At 48.0% G+C, this 22010-nt stretch overlaps 1 protein-coding gene across 4 annotated transcripts in view; it reads right to left on the bottom strand.

The window, feature by feature from the left end:
* The window catches only part of LOC125711464 (tripartite motif-containing protein 3-like), a 26951-nt gene extending 4941 nt beyond the window's left edge, over nt 1–22010 (bottom strand). Inside the window, exons 1-13 of one of the 4 annotated variants that reach the window (XM_048980358.1) lie at nt 21873–22005; nt 21464–21514; nt 9030–9215; nt 8205–8445; nt 7654–7805; nt 7124–7304; nt 6105–6305; nt 4560–5091; nt 3593–3696; nt 3292–3459; nt 3044–3212; nt 907–966; nt 58–128 (exon numbers count right to left, since the gene is read on the bottom strand). In XM_048980358.1, the coding sequence (XP_048836315.1) occupies nt 58–128; nt 907–966; nt 3044–3212; nt 3292–3459; nt 3593–3696; nt 4560–5091; nt 6105–6305; nt 7124–7304; nt 7654–7805; nt 8205–8445; nt 9030–9175 (2025 nt within the window). In that variant the 5' untranslated portion in view covers nt 9176–9215; nt 21464–21514; nt 21873–22005. Of the gene's footprint in view, nt 1–57; nt 129–906; nt 967–3043; nt 3213–3291; nt 3460–3592; nt 3697–4559; nt 5092–6104; nt 6306–7123; nt 7305–7653; nt 7806–8204; nt 8446–9029; nt 9216–12256; nt 12617–12982; nt 13102–21463; nt 21515–21872 lie in introns of those variants that run through there. The other 3 variants (XM_048980359.1, XM_048980360.1, XM_048980357.1) reach the window with 3 other exon arrangements.

The raw sequence follows: 22010 nt of genomic DNA, 5'->3' as shown, positions 1-22010 counted from the left end.
TTTATAAACAATGATGTATGGTATAAATATGTGATACAAATGAGTCACCATCTTTACCTTAACAGAGTGATTGTGAAAGTCCGTCACCACTATTTCGTTCTTGTTGTTCACTGCTACGAAATGTGGACCTGGGGGGAAAATGAGGAAGGACAGTGGAGGGAAGGGAGGGAGAGATTTATAGGTGTGACACAACTGGATGAGAGTCAGTGTCCGATTGGCTTTCTTTACCTGTCTACCACTGAAAACTTTACAGCTCGTTATTCTGGGCAGGGTAACGGGGTTAAATTAATCACCCATATTTAATACACATCCTGCACATCTATATATGTGGCACATGTGAGGTCGGGGCAGAGAACACCCTGGAGTAGTTGGGGGTAAAGGATGTGATTGATCCACCAACGTTAGGATTTAAACCCACAACCTTCTGGATGTCGGCACACACCCCTAGCCCTCAGAGCCATACTCCACACCCACATGTGACCTGATCTGCTTTTCTGAGGCATCTTTATATGTGCAGTGTCTGACTTGTGTCCATTACCAGAAGGCCACAGGGTCAAATCCCATGTCTGGCAAGCGTGATTTCACCATTGGGTCCTTAAGCCTTTAATTGCTTCAGCGATGTTGCATAAATGGTTGATTCTGTGCACAGAACCTAAGCCTCTCTCCCATTTGTATACGAGTGTCTCATAGGAGAATAAGATGGATATACAAAAATGAAACGATTCATTTTTACTTGAACAAATGGCAAAATAAACTATCATCATCATTTGCAGTTTAAGTACCAGTGCCTTATTCCATATTCCTTATTGCCTTTTCCATAAAGAAACTGCACTGCAGGGGGCGCTGTGTGGCATCACACAGCAGTGACACTGTGGTGGGACGGCAACTATCATTCACAGTACTTACTAAAGGCAGGGCTCGACTTCCCAGGCTTGTGCTCTGCCGGCGTGTTCACAACACCTTTTTCTAAAAGAAAGAAAAACGTTAAACGTGCTTAATAGAAAAATGGATTTTATACCCAGAGACTTCAGTGATATAGTCCTCACTTTCTCAGTATTAATTGCTGAGAACGGAGTTTTATGATTAGCTCTGTTAATTGCATAAGACTGCACAATCTTATGCACCTGTACAAGGCCATTGTTATCCAGATTAACCTAAAGCAATGTTTCCCAACCCGGTCCTCTTGGACACACAGATGGTCCACGTTTTTGCTCACCTGGGAGCTGGGAAGGAGCAAAAACATGGACTGCCTGCAGGTCCCAGAGGAAGAAACTGGGAATCACTGACCTAGAGGAACAATGAGGCCATATCTGGTATCGGCATGTGTGACAGGCTACCGGCCAGCGAGAGCCTGTGCTGATGGTAACCTGGATTAAGGAATCTGCAGCATGTTTAAAGGCAGAAGCCGCAATCTACCTGCCCAGCTAAAAGGGCCCACTGACCATAATGCACAGAGACCACAGACCACAGAAGCGAAACATTAGCAAATGTGACAAGCACTTAGAACAGGGAGGAGCTGCTGCTTCTCAGATGTCAGAGCCCTTTTCCCACTAGCTGATGTAACAATAGTCATTGCATCATTTTTCTTTAACCGCAATGACAGTCAGCTATGTGGGCATGGCCTGGTAACTGGAGTCCCAGTCAGGAGCAGCTACTGCAATCATTAGTATGTTTGTGAGGAGGAAGGCGGGAATATTATGAAGCCAGCTATAGCACTAAATAGCCAGCGTGGTGCCTGGGGGGGGAGGGACCAAATGTCCCCACATTTTGATAAAAACCTGTTATTTTGACGTCGTGGGCAGCACAATAAGGGGAAACTCAATTTTATAAAAATCTGAGACTGCAATCAAAAAACTAAAAATGTCAAAAGGACTGTTATCTTGGGGGAGGGGGCTAAGGTTATCACTGTTGGGATTAGAGTTATGCCCATATAAGTGAATGGATGGTCCCCACAAGGATATGAGTACAAATGGGTGTTGTGTGTGTGCATATGGATTAGGGTTATATTGCTCAGTGGGGACCAAATGGCCCCCACAACGTAATGAAAACCTTTTTTTTTTGATGTTGTGGGAACCATTTTTCAGGTCCCCAAAAAGATCTGTGACTGCAAGAAAAAAATAAAACTGCCTTATATTTGGTTTGGTTACTTTTGTTTGGTTTTGTTTGGTTAAGGTTAGGGCTGGGTAGGGGTTAAGGTCGTCGTGTTGTGATTAGAGTTTTCCTTATAGAGATTAATGGAGAGCCCCCACAGATATAATTACAAACCTCTGTGTGTGTGTGTGTGTGTGTGTGTGTGTGTGTGTGTGTGCGTGTGTCTGTATGTGTGTGTGTTTCCTTCCGCAGCCCAAAGACACAAGATTATACTAAACAGCGTTTCTAAATTGCCCATAGTCGTGGCTCTGCTTCCTGGGACAGGTTCCAGGTTCCTGCTCGAAAGATGGCTATTCACCTAATCATAAGGTGACATTTTATATTCCTGAGCAAGCTGGCAGATAAAAAAAGTATAATGGAAGGCTAGTTCCCGTTCAACAAGCAGTAACCATTATGGTATAAAATCCTGGAGCCAGGCCCAGATCCTGCTGCCGCTGGTGGGTGTGATCCTCTCGGAATGGCATGCCCTGTTCCGCATGGAAACGTCTGGCTGGGCTCTTTGAATCTCCTTAAAGCTCAAAAGCTCACATCTTCTATTTTTACTACTTTCACTTATTAACATATTACTCAGGACCGACAGGAAAAGCATGATGCAATTTTAGCAGATCCTGGCTTACCAGATTATTTTGGTAATTCTCCCATCATTTCTGTGTTATGTAAAGCCCATCCCAAATTAATCACCAGCCAAAAAAGACATCCAAGTATGATTGAATGTGATTAATTTTTGTATTTTTAAATATAGTTTAAAACGTCTGAGCAGGGAGGATTCAAGCAGCAATTCCTCTGGATTAGTATAGCTGAGTAGAATTCACAGAAAAAGCAAAGCAGTTACAGGAAAGATTTTATTATGAGATATTTCTTGTTAAACGCAGCAGGAGATATGAGCACATACCTGTAAACTGCCTGTCTGCGGTCCCTTTGGCCCCAAACTTGGTCACCAGCTTCCCGTTGGCCTGGAAGATGAAGACACAGCAGGCTTTGTTGTCGACGGTGATGATGTGGCCATTGCGGTCCACAGCCACGCCCTTGGGACCCATCAGCCGGCCCGCTCCGATTTTACTCTGCGAAGAAAGGGTGCCGTTAAGCTTGGCCGCAAAGCAGTCTCACCTCGGACCGTGAGCGGGTGTGTCCTTGCCTGACCTTGAACTTCCCATCGGACGTGAAGATGCTGACCCATCTGTTATCGTAGTCGGCCACGATGATGTCACCGTTGGTGTCCACGGTGACGCCCGTTGGCCGCTGCAGCTGCCCGGGGGACCGGCCTCTGACCCCAAACCTAAGCTTGAACTGGCCGTCGTTGGAGAACACCTGGGAAAAGTGGGCGGGGTCAGCCGGCTCCCACACAGTCGCGGCTAATCAGACAAGTAATCCGTCATCAATGGAGACGCTTTGGAGAGCTCTGTGCTGCAGACAGAGCAGAATGTCAGCAGGAAGGCCTTGCCTGGATGCACTGGTTGTTACTGTCGGCCACCACCACCCTGCCATTGCTGGAGGCTGAGATGCCTTGCAGGTTGGTGAATTCCCCCTTATCTCTCCCTCGACCTCCTGCGAGACAGAGCAGAACGGCTTAGGCGGCAAATACACCAAAGAAATCATACAATTTTCAGGGTACTCAGCTCTAAAGTAACCCCTAATACATTGCTTTTACTATCGAGGGTCGGAAGGTTTTGCCATCACCACCCGCCCCCTGAATCGACAGCTACACCATCTTACAAAATAGTGGGGGGGGTGGGGGGCCCTGACTCAAATAGCCCCGAGGCCTCTGACGGCGGTAACGTGCCTCTGTATGGGCACCTGTTATGTTGCTGAAATAAATATGCAGTTGCACGGCCTGTTCTTTCCTTTCATGTCCCTTCGAGCCGGGCAGAGTGCCGGCAGAGTTCCTTGCTGGCAGTCTCGAGTGGAGTCTGAAGTGGGTTCAAAAGAAACTAAGAAGATATCATTTTGTCTATCTTCTTCTTAGAATAAAACCAGAGTGAGCGTGACAAGACCTAGCCCCCCCACGCTGCGACAAAAAACAACACTCTCATACAGTGCCTAATTAATCGGTAAGAGGGTCACGCAGCTCTGATGATTGATAAATGCTGAAGGGGAATGAGGAGCCATGAGGAAGTATGAGGAGGCATGGGGAGGTTTGATGGGGCATGAGGAGGCATGAGGAGGTATGAGGAGACGTGAGGAGAAGGAGGAGACATGGTGGGTCATGAGAAGCATGAGGAAGCATAAAGATGCATGAGGGGCATGAAGAGGTATGAGGAGCAGGAGGAGACATCAAGAGTAATGAGGAGGCATGAGGAGGCATGTAGAGTGTGAGGAGGCATAAGAAGACATGAGGAGTTATGTGGCACATTAGAAAGCAAGAGGTATGAGGAGGCAGGAGGAGCATGAGGAGGCGCAGTGTGACTCACCCACTCTGTAGATGAGCTCGTCTTCGATGGGGTTCTCCTTTTTCTTGCTGGTGCTGTACATGCTGGAGGGCCGACGCACCGCTTTCTGCCGCACGTGGCCCCCACCACCGCCGCTGGGAGACTTGACACGCCGCTTGACGTCGTCAGGCGACGCCGGGATATCGGAGGGCTTGACAGCGCGCAGCCGGAAGGGGCTACCTCGAACAGGCCGGCCATACAGCAGCAACGAGAAGGAGAACTCGCCCTCGGTGCGCAGCGTATACGCCACCTCATACGTGCCGTTGCGGTTATCCAGCACGTCGGCCTGTACACGCACTCCGTCTGGCCCCTGCAGCTCTACCCGTAATTCTGCATTGCCCGTTCGCACCAACTCGCCATCCTTATCCTTAGTCGTCACGGTGACTGTCACTGGCTGGCCCACCACAGCGTGACGTAGCCCCTCACCCGCCGCCACGCTGGTGTGGCTCACGGCACTAGTGGTGAGCACCACACCCAGGTTCTGGATAGAGCGCCGGACGCCCTCTGTCTCCACCTGAGGGAGAGGGATGCATGTAACCATGGAAATGCACCTCTGCCCTTCTCCCAACCATAGCCAATGAACAACACTGTACCATGCACAGACAGAAGTCTGACATGTACCACAAACACTGATTGGGAATTTGACCTTAAAACTAAGTCTTTTCATGGGCATTTAACTTATTTTACATGTCGAATTAGCTATTGATTATCATGATGTCTAAATGCAATCAGGGTGATGTGCTATGATATAACCAAAGAGTCAAGATGTATGATTCAACCAAAAACCGTTCATGTATTCACAGAGCAGTACTTTGACAGATTACTGTGATTACTGACTGGCAATGTGACCCATTCCTGTATTCACAGAGCAGTACTTTGACAGATTACTGTGATTACTGACTGGCAATGTGACCCATTCCTGTATTCACAGAGCAGTACTTTGACAGATTACTGTGATTACTGACTGGCAATGTGACCCATTCCTGTATTCACAGAGCAGTACTTTGACAGATTACTGTGATTACTGACTGGCAATGTGACCCATTCCTGTATTCACAGAGCAGTACTTTGACAGATTACTGTGATTACTGACTGGCAATGTGACCCATTCCTGTATTCACAGAGCAGTACTTTGACAGATTACTGTGATTACTGACTGGCAATGTGACCCATTCCTGTATTCACAGAGCAGTACTTTGACAGATTACTATGATTACTGACTGGCAATGTGACCCATTCCTGTATTCACAGAGCAGTACTTTGACAGATTACTGTGATTACTGACTGGCAATGTGACCCATTCCTGTATTCACAGAGCAGTTATTTGACAGATTACTATGATTACTGACTGGCAATGTGACCCATTCCTGTATTCACAGAGCAGTACTTTGACAGATTACTGTGATTACTGACTGGCAATGTGCCCTTTATTGTTTATCAGACTGGATGGAATGACGATAAAGGTCCTTGTAACCCTGGACCTATAAAGAGGACGAGTCTGTGTGTCATGTGACTGCGGCGGCTCACCACGGAGGCCAGGTGAGCGTTCTCGTATGGCTGCTCCGGGAAGTCGTGCCGGGCCAGGGCGCTGACCCGCTCGCTCATCTGCTTCTGCACCAGCAGCACTTCAGTGGCACTGCCGTGACTCAGCGCCTGCTCCGTGAAGCTGCAGCTGCTCTGGATGTGCTCCTTCCCCTGCAGCAGTGAGGCGAGCTGAGCCTGCAGCACCTGTGGGGGCCGGGGGGGGGGTCGCATAAACCACACGCAGGCTTAACAGATTGCTGAAAATGCTGTGAACAGAACATAAATTTGTATCTGCACCATTAAGATAACTTAAGAAGATCTGCATTTTTCATCTTAATTTGTGTGGAAGATATACATTAATATTATGTGCATAATTTTAAATAATTTAAAATAAAAGTGAGCACTTAGAATATGGGCATAGACTGCTACAAAATTTTAAATGCATTTGATGTTAGAAAGCTTTACACTGTTACCACATCGAAACAGCCTTACTTTTTCAAACAGCTTTTTCTGGTGAGGTAATAATATATCCATTCATCCATCCATCCATCCATCCATTTTCCAAACCGCTTATCCTACTGGGTTGCGGGGGGTCCAGAGCCTATCCCGGAAGCAATGGGCACGAGGCAGGGAACAACCCAGGATGGGGGGCCAGCCCATCACAGGGCACACTCACACACCATTCACTCACACAAGCACACCTATGGGCAATTTAGCAACTCCAATTAGCCTCAGCATGTTTTTGGACTGTGGGGGGAAACCGGAGTACCTGGAGGAAACCCCACGACGACATGGGGAGAACATGCAAACTCGAACCCAGGTCCCAGAGGTGTGAGGCAACAGTGCTAACCACTGCACCACCATGCCGCCCCGCTGCCTTGTAATAATATATTAATTAAAAAAATAGAATATTAGACAAGGTATTGATCATCAGTGGTACGCATGTGCACTTACGAGTGTAGGATTACACCTGTAATGAGAGCAGGTGCTGGTGCATTGTGGGAGTGGTGCATAGGGCTGACCTTCTGCTTGGTGCTGCACATGCTCTCCAGGTCGGTGACGAGCGCCGTCCTGCGCAGCTGCAGCGCCCGCTCCAGCTCAGCGAAGCTGCTGTTGATCTCACTCACGGCCTCGTTCTTGCGCTCCGTCAACTGCTTGGAGATCTCGCTCACCAGCTCAATAGCCGCCGTCAACTGGGGAAGCCTGGCGGGGGCAGGGCGGGGAGGGACGGAGCGGACATGTGACTAGCTGTCACATGGCACATGCATGGCACTGCCCACGTTAAGCCTGGTGTCCGTCACCATCTGACAGCCCCGACTAATGAGACTGATTCATCTTGACAGGTAATTACTGCAAGAGCTATAGCTTAAAAGCGGTGATCTCAAGCAATCTAGAACATTACTTTATGGCTCATATGACCTCTGTTTCTAATTATTAAAGTTATTTAATGATAATGGTGCATGTATCAACTACAGTAATAAGCCCTGAATTTACATCGGTGACTCGGCAGAATGGCCAGGGTAGAATGTCGCGACGTGGCGGCTGAGTGAACCTGTTACGGATGGCGTCCAGCTGCTCCTTCAGTGCGGCCTTGTGCTGCTCCAGCACGTCCCTCAGGGGCACCGTCTCGTGCTCCCTGTGTTCCCCCTCCGTGCACTCCAGGCACATCGCCGTCTCACATGACTCACAGTAGAACTCCATCACCTGCAGGAGGAGCCAGAGAGCAGGCAAAGAGGCTGAAATCCAGAAAGGAACAAGGGTACTGAGAGGACCAACATTTGTATCCGTGCTCTCTGTGAATCAGACAGCATGACAGCCGACCTACTCTACTGTCTCTGTATGTTTTATGGTCTGACATACCATATAAAGGGGTAAGATTTGCCCTAGGGATTGGGCCAGGACAGGGCCTACCTTGCCCTTTGTAGTTAAGACAGAGATGGACCTGCCCTAGGGATTGGGCCAGGACAGGGCCTACCTTGCCCTTTGTAGTTAAGACACAGATGGACCTGCCCTAGGGATTGGGCCAGGACAGGGCCTACCTTGCCCTTTGTAGTTAAGACAGAGATGGACCTGCCCTAGGGATTGGGCCAGGACAGGGCCTACCTTGCCCTCGTGGTTGGGGCAGCACAGGGGCTTGCCGGCAGCAGCGGCACTGACTGACTCCAGCACGCTGCAGGCCTCAGGCCGTGAACACTCTGGGTCCCGCTGGAGCACCTCCATCAGGTTGGTGATGAAGAAGTTGTTCTGAAGGGCTGCTACACCCTTCTCGGGCAGGATGGAGGTCTGGCGGCAGACGGGGCAGGACAGCGTCAGGGACTGTGGGGGGATGTAGTTCTGTAGGCAGCTGAAGGGGCATAGGGAGGGAAAAACAGGCATTGATGGACAAATTTGGGAGTCAAACGAAGAGCATTAATAAACACTTAGTGCCTGTTAATACCCTTTGTTTTTATGGCTTATGAATTATTATGAATTAATTATGAGTTTTAAGGCCGCCAAGTGAGTTCCTTGGATTTTTTTTCATCCGGCTCAGTGAAAGGAAAGTATAAGTCTTTTGTGGATTCTGAATTTTTTCATGACCATATTATCGTTAAGCCTGAGTACTTATGTCATGCCTCTGCATTCATTATTATTGTCAGTTAGCCATTGTTGAACTAGATCAAATTTTGCTTAATGCAGCACATTTTCAAAGTTCAGTTGCAGCAAAGTGCTTCTCAAAGGTGGGGGGAGGTTAGAATCTGAGGTCTTCATGAGGTGGGGGTTAGAGTGAGCCAGTGTTTTAATAATGCATTTGAATGATACTGTCTATCATCAAACAAAATTGAGATACTATATATGACGTATATGTTTCTTAGTGCGATGACGCTCGATAAGGAGTGACTTTGAGTACCAGGGATGCGTTCAGGGGCAGGAGACAAAGAGCACGCTCACCGTTCACAGAAGGTGTGCAGACAGGGTAACACCTTGGGGTTGTGGTAGTGGTCCAGGCAAATGCTACACACCAGGAACTGCTTGTCGATTTGGCGCACCACAGGGCTACTGCTGGCGGACTCGCGCTTCTCCATAGCGACCGGCATCCAGGAGGCGAGCCAGCCGGGGACACGAGCACACTAAATCCTGCAGCAGGAAGGAACACGGACACCACAACCTTATCTCCTTTACCAAAGGCACATCCCAATGTGCAGAAGCACAGCTGCTTGGGGTTGGGGTACTGTCATTTCCCTCAGCTGATAGATGATTTTTCTACCTTAATGGCTGCAATCTTAATTAAGCAGGAGTGTGGTGGCATTACACCTCTAGTGGTATGGAGCATGTGTGTACTCTTGGTGTGTGAACACACTTCCTACTGCAGTCCAAAAGGTACAGTTTACATTAATTACACTTTTACCCAAAGCATCATACAACTGAGTAAGTGAGGTCAGATGATTGATGGAGCAACTGGGGCCCAATTGTGAGGTCACTGAACCAGCCACAGGATTTGAACCAGTAACCTTCTGATCCACACACCACCACCCCTACCGTCCCGCCAAGAGCTGAATTGCTGACACTAATTAGCCCATGATAAGTGAGTGTCCAACAATACTGGCATCCTGTACAGGGCATCCTGTGTGAGGTACAGACTCACGTCAACCCTCTACTAGACAACTAGTAATAAATACATAAAAGACTCTCACCAATGTAGCTAAATTTCAGCGTAACCATGGGTGTCACCATCTCAGTGACACTAACCATAATCTGACGGAAGACTCTGACCATTATTAATAATGTTGCCCTAATCATGAGTACAACAACCACCAGCTAGTTTCCTGGAGAGGGTATCAGCCCATGTAGTTTAGATAATTCAACTACAAAAATTGTATCTCATGCAAAGATACACCTGTGTGAACGCAACAAATGCAGTCAGTGAGGCGTCAACTCTCTGCGACTGTTTGAGTGACGTGAATGAATCTAATGCGAAACATGGCACAGAAGTTGCTCCAGGGAGCCTTCTGGAGAATAATCCAAAGGGAATATCTTCTATATGAAACTGCAGCAAAAATAAGTTTAAAAGTATTAATCATATAAAGACAGCATATTTTCTGAATGAAATGGAAGTAAAAATAGGGATATTTTCGGTACAGCAGCTGTTTCGTTGCATCGTATTGTTTTCCCGGGAGACGAGTTTTGGTTTAAGTCCTTCTCACGTCGTCACGTAAATATGTCCCGGTGAGCTGCATCAGCGTTTGATTCCCAGCGTTGCCACTTGCAAATTAATTTGCAGCTCTCTGCGCCTCAGTTCTGGCACAGGCCACTGTATGTACAGCTAAATAAATAAATATCATGAAATTTCCCGCAGGACGCGAGTCCAAGAAATGCTAATTAACGGCAGAAACAGGGGGCGTCAAGCTGTGAATGAATCACAGAGTCGCAAAAGAAGTAAAAGGGGGGGGGGGGGACGCCTGTCGGACTAGACATCTTACTTACTAGCCAATAGTGCAGGCTTTCAGACACAATCCTGTCGTTACATATCGATGATATTTTTATGGAATAAATTTTCAATGCAACCGTATTTCTACATCTCTAATTAACGAGTGTTCTTCACCCGATGCTCCTTTGAAAATAATAATAATAATAACATGACTCAAAATTTTCTGGCTGGTCTGCGCAGCACCACATTTCATGCCACCTCACCTTCTGTTACTGTCAAGCGTAGAGTGATTTCACACAGGACAAAGTGTTTAGAGAAATGCATGTTTGCTTTGTGCTGTACGTCCCTAAGATACCTGTATCTCAGGCAATTCTGTTTATGAGCGTTTTTTCAAAATATGTCCCAGGAAAGACAGCTGAACTCATTTCTTTACAGGTTTCTTTGTGTATGAAAAAAACAAAACATTATGTCTTGTGGGGGGAATATTCCGGATGTCTGTATTTCTGTGACCTAAACACTCCAGTGGATCAGTTCCTGCCCCTCCTTTCAAAATGCCCCCATCTGCCACATCCACGTGGCCGTCGTAAATCTGCAGCGGTGGTCACTGTCTGGGGCACCGGCTCTGCTACCGCGACCCTCACATAAAGGCCGTCTCTGCCCTGAGTGTTAGGGTGCAGGGCTACGGCGGCAAAAGTACCGCACTCCAGTCCCACACAGAGAAACGGGGACAGAGACAGAACACACACACACACACACACACACACACACACACACACACACACACAGAGAGAGGTTACTGTACAGGCTTCAGCTTCCAAAACTGAAATCTGCATCATCCTTCCATTTAAAAAACCCTTTAGGTTACAGGCCAGTAAAAGCAGCAGCAGTTGAATTTAGACATCCGTTAATGCGTATAAAAATAAAGATGAAATCAAGCAGAATAAACACATGCAGGCAAAAATCAGGCCTCTTTACCTCTGAACTGTATTCATTCACGTAAATGCAATGAAGCCAAGAGTCAAACATTATAATACTCTCTTAAGGAAAGTATATTCAAATGTATAATACGAATACATTTAAAAAGAGCCTTTGATATTCGAGTTTCCAGTCATGTACCTTAGGATTCCCTCAGTGGAAAAGATGGATTTCATACCCAGTTAAATTCCCTTATTCCCAGCCTGGCAGTAAGAAGTAAACCTCAGAGATGCCTCATGCAATCACCCACGGCAGCAGGCTGGTACTAATCTGCCGACACGAGAAACCAAAGTGACAAGCCCACTTGGCACCCCAGAGAACAAAGCCACCATCTTTATTTGCACACTTTGCAAATAAAGACAATCATCCCATTCTGCAGAACGCAGAAGTTGACAGACAGACAGATAGACAGACAGATAGATAGATAGACAGATAGACAGATAGATAGATAGATAGATAGATAGATAGATAGATAGATAGATAGATAGATAGATAGATAGATAGATAGATAGATAGATAGATAGATAGATAGATAGATAATTTTAATCCTGTTTCACTAATTGCAAACACTGACTTCCACTCCCAATCCTAAGAATATGCCAGTCATTTTTGATTGTTAATATCACAATTGACATTAAAGCTGTCAAACGGCACAGCAGGACGGCCGGCCCTGAGTGGCATGTCTGCATGCAACGAGCACAGCCCGAGGCGGCAGCCTGCTCTCCCGAGCGGCAGGGAGACGGCCGCACCTCCGCCACAGGGATGGACGACTCACCGGGTCGGTCACACTGTCACACGCTCGCAGGCTGGCTGCCCTCTCTCACCACATTGCCGGGATTTATGATTCCCAGCGTTGGCATGACTCCGGGACACCGGATAGCTCTCTGACGGAAACACCGCGTTGCTGCATAGTCGCAGAGGACGCTGTAAAAACACACCCTCTCTCTCTCTCTCTCTCTCTCTCTCTCTCTCTTTTCTCCTTCTGTCACTGGGAAGTGGCGCTCCCTCGTTTAACGGCCGGATTGAAAATAGAAGACAAAAGCATCAACTCCGCCTGACGCCTTGACGTTAAAGACGCGGCCCAGCCCTACGGGCTCCGGCAGCTGGGACAGGGAACGGAAAATAAAAAGGAGAGGAAGTCTCCAAACGGCACTCCCAGAAATTCTCTGTGGTTCCACCCCCCCCCCCACCCCCAACTTCCCACCTCTCAGCTGGTCCAGCAGGGGGGGGGGGGGGGGAAATCATACACAAACAGGAAAGAGAAGCAGCAACCTCAGTGGATGCCCTGCCGGCGCATGACGAGATGTAGTCGGAAAAATAAAGGAAAAAACAATGACGTGCCTCTCCCTGGCGTGGAAGCGAGCGGGCCGCAGCGGGCTGGAGCAGAACAATGGCTCGCTGATGCCGCATGGGGAGTAAGCCGGCCTCAATCCCCACGCCCTCACACACAGGCACATGTAAACACAGAGGCGAGATTTAGCCACGGCGCAGCTTCACTTACACAGCAGCTGCCTCAGGGATTTTGCAGACGGCCCTCAGTATTGTATCCTGCCCAGAGATTGCGGGGCCCTGCGACTGCAGATTCTTTTCAATGCACACCCCCCACACCCAGTCCCCAGCTCCCCCTCCTTCCTCTCGTATGTCTCCCTTTCTCTTCTCCCCCAGCTGCCCCCCCCTCCTCGCATGCAGGGCCCCGAATGAGAACAGCTGAACAGTGACAACAGGAGAGAGTCTGGCCTCTCAGGCCCCGCCCCCTCTGTGCTCCCCTCCCACATAAGCCTCACGGGGGCTCCTTCCCAGCCCCTCCCACCAGCCGTGCTGCAATAAGCTGAGAGAGGGTCTGCCACTTTAAACGCACGGAATGCCTCGGTGCTCACTAATGCACGCTGACCGAGGGGAAAGCGCAGCCAGGGGGGGTGGAGACAGACACAGAGCAGATAAAGACAAGCTATCAGCCAAGCACACCCTGTTAGACACGGAGGAGGCGCCGAGTGCATTTCCTCTGTGAGAAAAATCAATGCATGCATGCATTTAAATCTTCAGATTTATAGCATGCAAAGGAAAATGAAAATAGCAAAATCATCTAGGGTACACTGCACTTTGTGTGCTGCTGGACTGACATCAGGCAAATAGTGTGCATGCACTGGATAGCTAGTAAACAAAATAGATGGATAGTGTCATGACCAGTTAAAATAGGTGTATTAACTTCCACAAGAAAAGGAGTCTGACATTAGGCATCCTGAGCTGGACCGTGCGTCCACAACATCAGATGTTCTGCCTGAATGTCCCTCAGAGCATTGGTCAGGAAATAGGTGATGAATGGGACTAGGATGGATGGCTCCAGGACAAGGAGATGCAGACAGAATTTCAGCTAACCAAGAAAGAATCCTGAGGCCTGAACAATGGTCACTGTCCGGTCTAAACAGCCAGCTACCTCCAGTTCAGCGCAAGGTCGCAGCACAGGCGTGATAGAGGTCACCCAGAACAGTGCCATCTAGTGGCTGTAACTGACTAACAGTTCAGTTTAACCAACTAGTGACATACACAGGGTAACTATTTTGATTTCAGTGCATTGCATTATACCAGCATGTTATTTCATTTCCATTCTTTAAACATAAATGGGTTAAAATTTTTAAATCATTTAACCCATTTTGAAACTAGAGTTTTTTCCCAGATAAATATACAAGAAAAGGGGAGAATGTTTATGTCACGGGGAAAGAGAGTGTTGGGTGTTGAGCCTCTTTAGTCAGAAGTGTGAAATTACCCATAATGCCCAGGCCTTGCGGTCGGATTGTAGGTGTTGTCCTTCCCCAGCTCCAAACACTGCGGTCTTTTCTTTTGATAACACAACCTTTTTGTAAATTGAAATCCGCCTTCTACCCTCCCATCCCCAGCCATTCAGAGCAAGTCTTTGTAATAACAGCAAGCACTAAAACACAAAAGTTAGACAAGATTTTCCATCCGGGATTTCCTTCATTTTCACCCCATGCCACCCTTTCTTGAAACTCCATTCTCAGTCTATGTTGTTCCCTGACCTGAATAGCCAGCTGCGTGTCACTGATCTCTAATGCTGCGTTCCATTTACTTTGGAGGTCATAATTCAGAACTGGCAATGACGTTGCACACAAATTAACCGCGTTCCAGTGCAGCAAGTCGGAAAGCCACTTAGCAATACCAGGGACCTGTTTCAAAAAATCTGATTTCTTGTTTAGCCGGATAACTCGTCGGATTTAATTTACCCAAGTTTAAATTACCTTTACCTTAGTTGACTTACATTTATCCCAGGCTACCTTAAATCTGACAAGTTATCCAACTCAGCAAGAAATCCTGCTCTCTGAAACAGGCCCCAGTTCTATCCAGGTTCATTGTCAGCTATTGTTAGCAATTCCATCTGATAACACATTACATACTATTTTGTGCATGAAACCACTGTAGTTGCCAGATAGCAGTTGAACAGTCCTGTATATATGACCGATTTAATGTGCCACACATAAATCATAAGTACTATAAACAGCATAATTCAGCTTTTACTTCTGTTGATAAAGGGCGCAGCCATCTTGAACTCTGAGGTCGGGGTTGTGTGGATTCCTCCAACTTCACAAGTCGGAATTCTGACTCCAGGTGGCGGTTCAGTTGCGAGTTCAAACGGAACGCAGCATAAGAAGTTTCCTAAGCCCCGCCTCCCGCCGCTCCTCTGAATGGTTAGTATCACTGATCTATGAGGAGTTCCCTAAGCCCCGCCTCCCGCCACTCCTCTGAATGGCTAGTGTTTCTGATCTACGAGGAGTTCCCTAAGCCCCGCCTCCCGCCACTCCTCTGAATGGCTAGTATCACTGATCTATGAGGAGTTCCCTAAGCCCCACCTCCTGCAGCTCCTCTGAATGGCCAGTATCACTGATCTATGAGGAGTCCCCTAAGCCCCACCTCCCGCTACTCCTCTGAATGGCTAGTGTTCCTGATCTATGAGGAGTTTCCTAAGCCCCGCCTCCCGCCACTCCTCTGAATGGCTAGTGTTTCTGATCTATGAGGAGTCCCCTAAGCCCCACCTCCCGCTACTCCTCTGAATGGCTAGTATCACTGATCTATGAGGAGTTCCCTAAGCCCCACCTCCCGCCGCTCCTCTGAATGGCTAATGTCTCTGATCTATGAGGAGTTCCCTAAGCCCTGCCTCCCGCCGCTCCTCTGAATGGCTAATGTCTCTGATCTATGAGGAGTTCCCTAAGCCCCGCCTCCCGCCACTCCTCTGAATGGCTAATGTCTCTGATCTATGAGGAGTTCCCTAAGCCCCGCCTCCCGCCACTCCTCTGAATGGCTAGTATCACTGATCTATGAGGAGTTCCCTAAGCCCCACCTCCCGCCGCTCCTCTGAATGGCTAATGTCTCTGATCTATGAGGAGTTCCCTAAGCCCCGCCTCCCGCCGCTCCTCTGAATGGCTAATGTCTCTGATCTATGAGGAGTTCCCTAAGCCCCGCCTTCCGCCACTCCTCTGAATGGCTAATGTCTCTGATCTATGAGGAGTTTCCTAAGCCCCGCCTCCCGCCACTCATCTGAATGGCTAGTGGTGCTGATCTATGGGGAGTTCCTGAAACGCCACGCCTCTCTCCCCCCGTCTGAGTGGCCAGTGCTGCTGACCTTGCCAAAGCCCCGCCTCTCAACCCTCATCTGAAAGGCCAGTGTTGCTGATATTCCCTAAGCCCCGCCTCCTGCCATTCCTCTGAATGGGTAGACAGTCCCAGGCTCATCTGAGAGGTGGATTCACTCCCATAACATAATTTAATATGTATTTTTTGTCCCATAATTTGTTTCCAAGACAGACACTAATGTGTGGAAATGATTCATTCCACTGTCTTGAGAATCCATTTTAATCTGCCATGGAAAAGAAATGATTTTTTCTAGTCTACATGTGCACAACAGATAAAACTTTAAATCTGTCTAATTCCATTTCTATTTTTAATGAGAGAACCATTTAACAGTCACCAGGATGTACTGCATCAAGTTTTTTTCACTGCCTTAGACAAGCTTACGCAAGCAGACATGTTGAACATTGATTTTTGTATGCAATGGTTAGTATTTACTAGCGCCACAAATGGCTTTTAAAGGCCCCCTTTACTCTTCACTTCAAAAGGTGGGTTTAATGAGGAGCAGAAAACTCACAAGAAGCCAGGACTGCAAAACCGTTTGTAAGCTGAAAAGAGACATCACTGTACAAATCTCAGCACTGCCAAAAAACCCACGAGACCCTCTGCAGAAATGGGGGTTGGGGGGGGGTGATTCAAATTCAGCTCATGGAATGCTGCTGCACCACGTTCTGGCCAATGAATAATTTAGACCCGTGGTTGGTTTGGAGGAGCTTGGAAGGAGAACGCGAGGTCTAGGTATCAGAAGCTTGAACAGAACAGGTTGGGGCTAAGCCACACCCACAAATGTTCCACACATGTACCTGTACGTCCCAGAGGCATAGAAATAGGGCTCAAGAATATCTAGAAGACAAGCCACAGAGAAACACTTAATACAATACAATGATTCTCCATGACAACCATTTTTCATGCCCCTCTAGGTACATACCACTGCAATTAAATAAGTATGATCATTAATAGGTAGCAATGCAGTCTCATCTCCTGGTTTGGGAGTCTGACTTTTGGCCCTGGACGTTCTCCCTGTATTCCAGCTTCATCCTGCAGGTCGTATCACATGCTCCCAGAACAGATTCATACCCTGAATTCCTAAATATCAGAAAAACGCTCCTACATGAAACGAAAAGAATGACCATTAGAAAACAGCCCTTTGTTATATGTCAAACTCAGAGGTGGACGGTTCAGGCCCAGAAAGTAAATAATCCAGACCAAAATTTTGTTCCAACCAATCAGTTGAGTACCCTGTGAGTGTAACTCTTTATACTCAACTGATTGGTTGAAACAAAATCTTGGTCTAGACTTTCTGGACCTGCATTATCCACCGCTGGTCAAACTACATGGAACATCTTACTCTGGGAAAACCAGAACCTTCCATTCAGTCGAGGAGCCGAAACTCCAACAATCCTAGGAAAGCAGCCCCACAGGATGAGCGCGGGGACAGTGACGGATTCCCAGGCTCCACACTGCTCTGGCAGCCTCCTGGCCCCTTTCCTATTATTTCCACCCATTGTTTCATATAAAAGCAGAAAACAGCAGCTCCCCATTTATGACTGAACAGGATGAAGGAGCATTTCTTAGAGCATATGATACACACCCCATCGCTTCTGGTCAGGAGTGTCACCTTCCCACCAAAATCTGAACGTACCTATGTTTACCCAGAATGCAGTGTGTGGGAGCAGACCTGCTGTCTCGTGGAATTATCCTGGGCCAGATGGGGGGGGGCAGGTGAGAGGGGTTGCGTGTCATGGGGGACTGGCTAAAGTTACTTTGTCCTGAGCCTGGGAATCATGCGTGACAGGCCGGTATAAGAGTGTCTCTTCTTTAGCATAACTGAGATCGAGTGACAAAAACAACAACATTTTGAAACACGATAAGCCCTCCCAGGGCAGAGAACATCTCTCCAGGGCTCTGAAGGCGCAGGCTGCCATGGAGATCAGGCGCAGGTTACCTGATGCTCGTACCATAACCGAGGCCCAGGGGAGGGGGTGACAGAGCTGAGCTACAGCTACCCTGTGCTAGTCCAGCAGCCCGTCCTCCTGTGATGTCATAGTTAAGTAGGTGATAAGTGGCTGGTTGCTAGGTTGCAAGAAAACACACACAGGAACACATATCAATATTTCACATTCATTGATTTAGATGCCGTCAGGTCAAACTCCTGCTGACCATGTAGACAGACAGCATTCCTCCAGAGCTCCAGTCTAGGAAAGTTTCCTAATGCTATGAAATTGACCGAAATTCATTAGTTCCCAAAATTCATTGCTAATAATTTATGACACTTAATTCAAAACAGTACATTATAATTCTGTTGACATATTAAGTCAAGAACCCAAATGTTGAGGCACTTTTAGCTGCCTTTAAAAAGCTTGGTTTCTTGGGGGTTACAGTTTTATTGGGGTAATTGGAGGGACTTTTTATCGAATCACATAAACACGTGTGACCATACACACAAACAGGACACATGCATTCCTGAATGCAGGTTTATATAAAATGTTTTTATAATTGGAATTAAATTTTACAATATTGCTGATTTCAATAATTGAACATTTAAAATTAATTTTAACAATATAGCTATTTAGCTCAGTAATTTTACCTGAGGAGTTAAGAGTCTGGCTGCCTTTCTCTGTCTGTCTAATTTGTCTGGTCTGGTCTGTCTGTCTGTCTGTCTCTCTGTCTGTCTGTCTGTCTTTAAATAGTAATTCCTTCTCTTCTCACCTTTGGTCAGCCTAGACCCTCTCTGCTGCATAACATTAGCAGCTTAGCACAGGAAGAGGCTGTTAGGGGGGTGGAGGTGCATTGAAAGCAACGGCAGTAGGATGGATCAAGGGAGAATGGGGGGCATCGGCAGAGCAGCACCAGGTCGGTGCAGACAAAGGACTCGCTCGTGTGAATCAAAGCAGGGCAGAAGCCAGACTGCGACACTCTTCTGGGAATAAAGGTCAAGAGCTCAGAGGCCTGGCCACACCCCACCCCCCAGAATCAATCAGCCACTAATTCCGCTGAGGTGAGCTACAGAGACACCCTTTTAGCGATTCACCCGAGACCGACGACCTCGGCCACGTCTGCCAGTCGAGCCGGTAGGCCAGTCTCCCAGCGTCCATGAGGAGCATCTCCACAGTCAGAGCTCACCGTCATGTTTGTGAAAACGGCCATCCACAAGACAATATGTCAGGGCCGAAGCCAACAGTAATGTCATAGACACTGAGTAATAAATAATGTGACTCTGGGTAACATGTTACTGATTACTGCGATTTAGGCATCTAAGAAATGCATTTTCACCGCACCGTCCGTCCAAAAACTGGATATAGACAATGCCAACCCAGCCACCCCCTCCAGACCTTGAGAGAGGTTCTGTCGTGGACCCCAGTGAACCTATCAGAGCAGAGTAGGTTGTCTAGGCCTTTTGGTGGGTCCTTCGAATTTAATAGACTTAGTCTGAATGATTTAGCGGAAAAGGAGCTACACTGTAGTATGCATTGCATAAAACAGTTAGCTGTGTAACAATATACAGAAAAAGAGAAGCCTACCTGTCTGCCAACTAAGCCATTCCGTGCTGTAAGATGTTTTTTTTTTCACAGAGCAACACTACAGTGACAGCTACTATATCAACTGCAGCTTCAGTGTTACCTGATTAAGGACTAAAAGCAGCTACAGTCAATGGTCATATCTTACCTTTTGCCTTATTAGGTAGACAGGGGATATCAACCTAAATTCATGCAGTGTGATAACACAGAGCCTATCGACAGAAGGTCATTTGCCTAAGGTCAAAGGTTAAGGTAGCTGTGGATGCTGACCTTTGAGAAAAGCCAAAGCCCCCCCTGCCCTCTCAGCGCTGCCCAACTCTGATTAGCAAGCTAACTGCGGATATCCTAAAAGGATATTCAGCTTTTTTTGTCCTTGACCTGTGTAGTCAGCTGGATAAGAAGTCATCTCCATAGAAATAGGCACTCCCTACCAGGTATAGTAACGCCAAAACTGTGATTAGTTTGTAAATATGTTATTAATTAGAAAAATAATAAAAGTAAAAAAATCCTTTCTCGAAAATAAACAGGCCTGAAAAACACTCAGTCAGCAGGAGTGTGCAGGGCGGCGGACAGCCTTGAGAGCGACTACATCAAAGACTAAAAGCCACAAAATAATATCCTACAAGCCAAGCTTCTCATACTGCTTGGGGGGGGTGGTTTCTCTAATTATAAACAGTCTGTAAGCGTAAGAGACAGAGGGGCTCAGATTCCTCAGGGAGCCAGCGTGAATCATGGGACATTGCGATGCAGTCGCCCCTGTCCATCTCCAGGCATTCATCCCCTTGTGATTGTAGAGGCACAGAATGTGTCCCTCCCCCACCGAGGCTCAGCCCTGCGGGGGGAGCACTTGGGCCGGTGGTCTGCCTTCGTGTTCAGATTTATCACTTTGCCAGTTTATCAGTTACTCCCGTCAGAACAATTGCCAAATACGTGCCCCCAAAGCCCCCAAAGTGGGTAATGTGAGAAAGCACCCTGTTAGTGATGGATCCAAAAAGAAGGGCTGACACCTCTGCAGTGAAGCCCTGAAGGTGCACATCACCCTGCCGGCCAGCAGGCTTTGGCGTCCCTCCGCCGGAGCCAAGCAGCTCGGAACAGACCCCACACACCTATCAGCAGCTGTATTGGACACAGTCACACGGACACCCTGCTGGTGTTTCCGTCGATTGGCGGTATCCCGCCACCTCAGGCCGGGATCGTTTCCAGGGGGCAATTGTGGTGAGAGTGTCCCGTATTCATTTCTACAGACTTTCAGTTCCAGCCGACATTCTGACTTCCCAAACTCCTTAGCGATCCATCTGTCAGAATCATGGTCATCGAACCCGCAGCTTCCAGTTCCGGCTGCCACGTAAGCGGCAGGTGGGTGTCGGAATGCACTAGCAGTGAGTCATTCTGCGCGAGCTTCCTTCCCTGTCTGTCCTTGAGCTATCCACGGGATGTGGCATTCAGCGGCCCCCCCACCCCCACCCCATTCACCTGCAGTCTGCTAGCTGTGCCCCGCCCACCTGCTCCAGACAATCCCGTAAAGGCCTGGGACGGACCCACCGGGCGGAACCCACCCCCAGTGTCACTGTCTCTTCAAACTCAGGGGGGGCAAACAAGAAAATTGCGAGATAAATGAAGACAACCTGCATTATAATATTTCAGCTATAAATCATACCCATGCTTAAATAATGAAACAATATGACAAGGTGTGTATTCAGTAATTCTCCTTACTGAAGAAACATTACATGTGTCCTGAAGATCCAATAATCCTCCACAGACCAGACAGCAAGTGTGTCTCTCTCTCCTGCTGCTAATCACACACCAGGAGTCCGGATCCTGCTTACCTGTTCCACACAGGTCATACGGTGGGTGTGGAGGTCTGGTCAGACATAGAGCTGAGGGAGGGCACAGAGACGGACCGTGAACCGGTGGACTGACCAGCCCGTTAGAGGATGTAGCTGTCATTTTTCAAGCAAATAACACATGCAGGAAACGCCCAGCCCCAGCACTGTGGTGAGCGTGCATGCAGACAGCATGAGTCCCAGGACAGGTGACAGCAATGCTGCACGATGTCACTCTCACCCTGATCCATCTGCCCCTGATCACGGTCTGCACATGCACGAGACCCTGAAGCCAGTAGCTGCCAGTCTATTACTCATCCTCCCAACTGGGACTTATGCGGGCATTCTGAGCAGAGGAGAAGTGGAAGCCGGCTGGAGCTCATCTGGAAAAGATGCATTTCCATGTACTCACGTGAGGCTGGGGCAGGAGCTAGCGGAGCGGGGGCACCCACGCGCCGCGCAGACGGCCCTGCATCGTCAACGCCCAGCGGTCACAGAAGAAAGGAACGTGGGCAGGATGGAGCGGAGGAAATAAAGGGCTGGGCGTGTG

The sequence above is a fragment of the Brienomyrus brachyistius genome, chromosome 17, assembly GCF_023856365.1.
Source record: "Brienomyrus brachyistius isolate T26 chromosome 17, BBRACH_0.4, whole genome shotgun sequence".
NCBI lineage: Eukaryota > Metazoa > Chordata > Actinopteri > Osteoglossiformes > Mormyridae > Brienomyrus > Brienomyrus brachyistius.
This window is presented reverse-complemented; position numbering and strand designations above follow the sequence as displayed.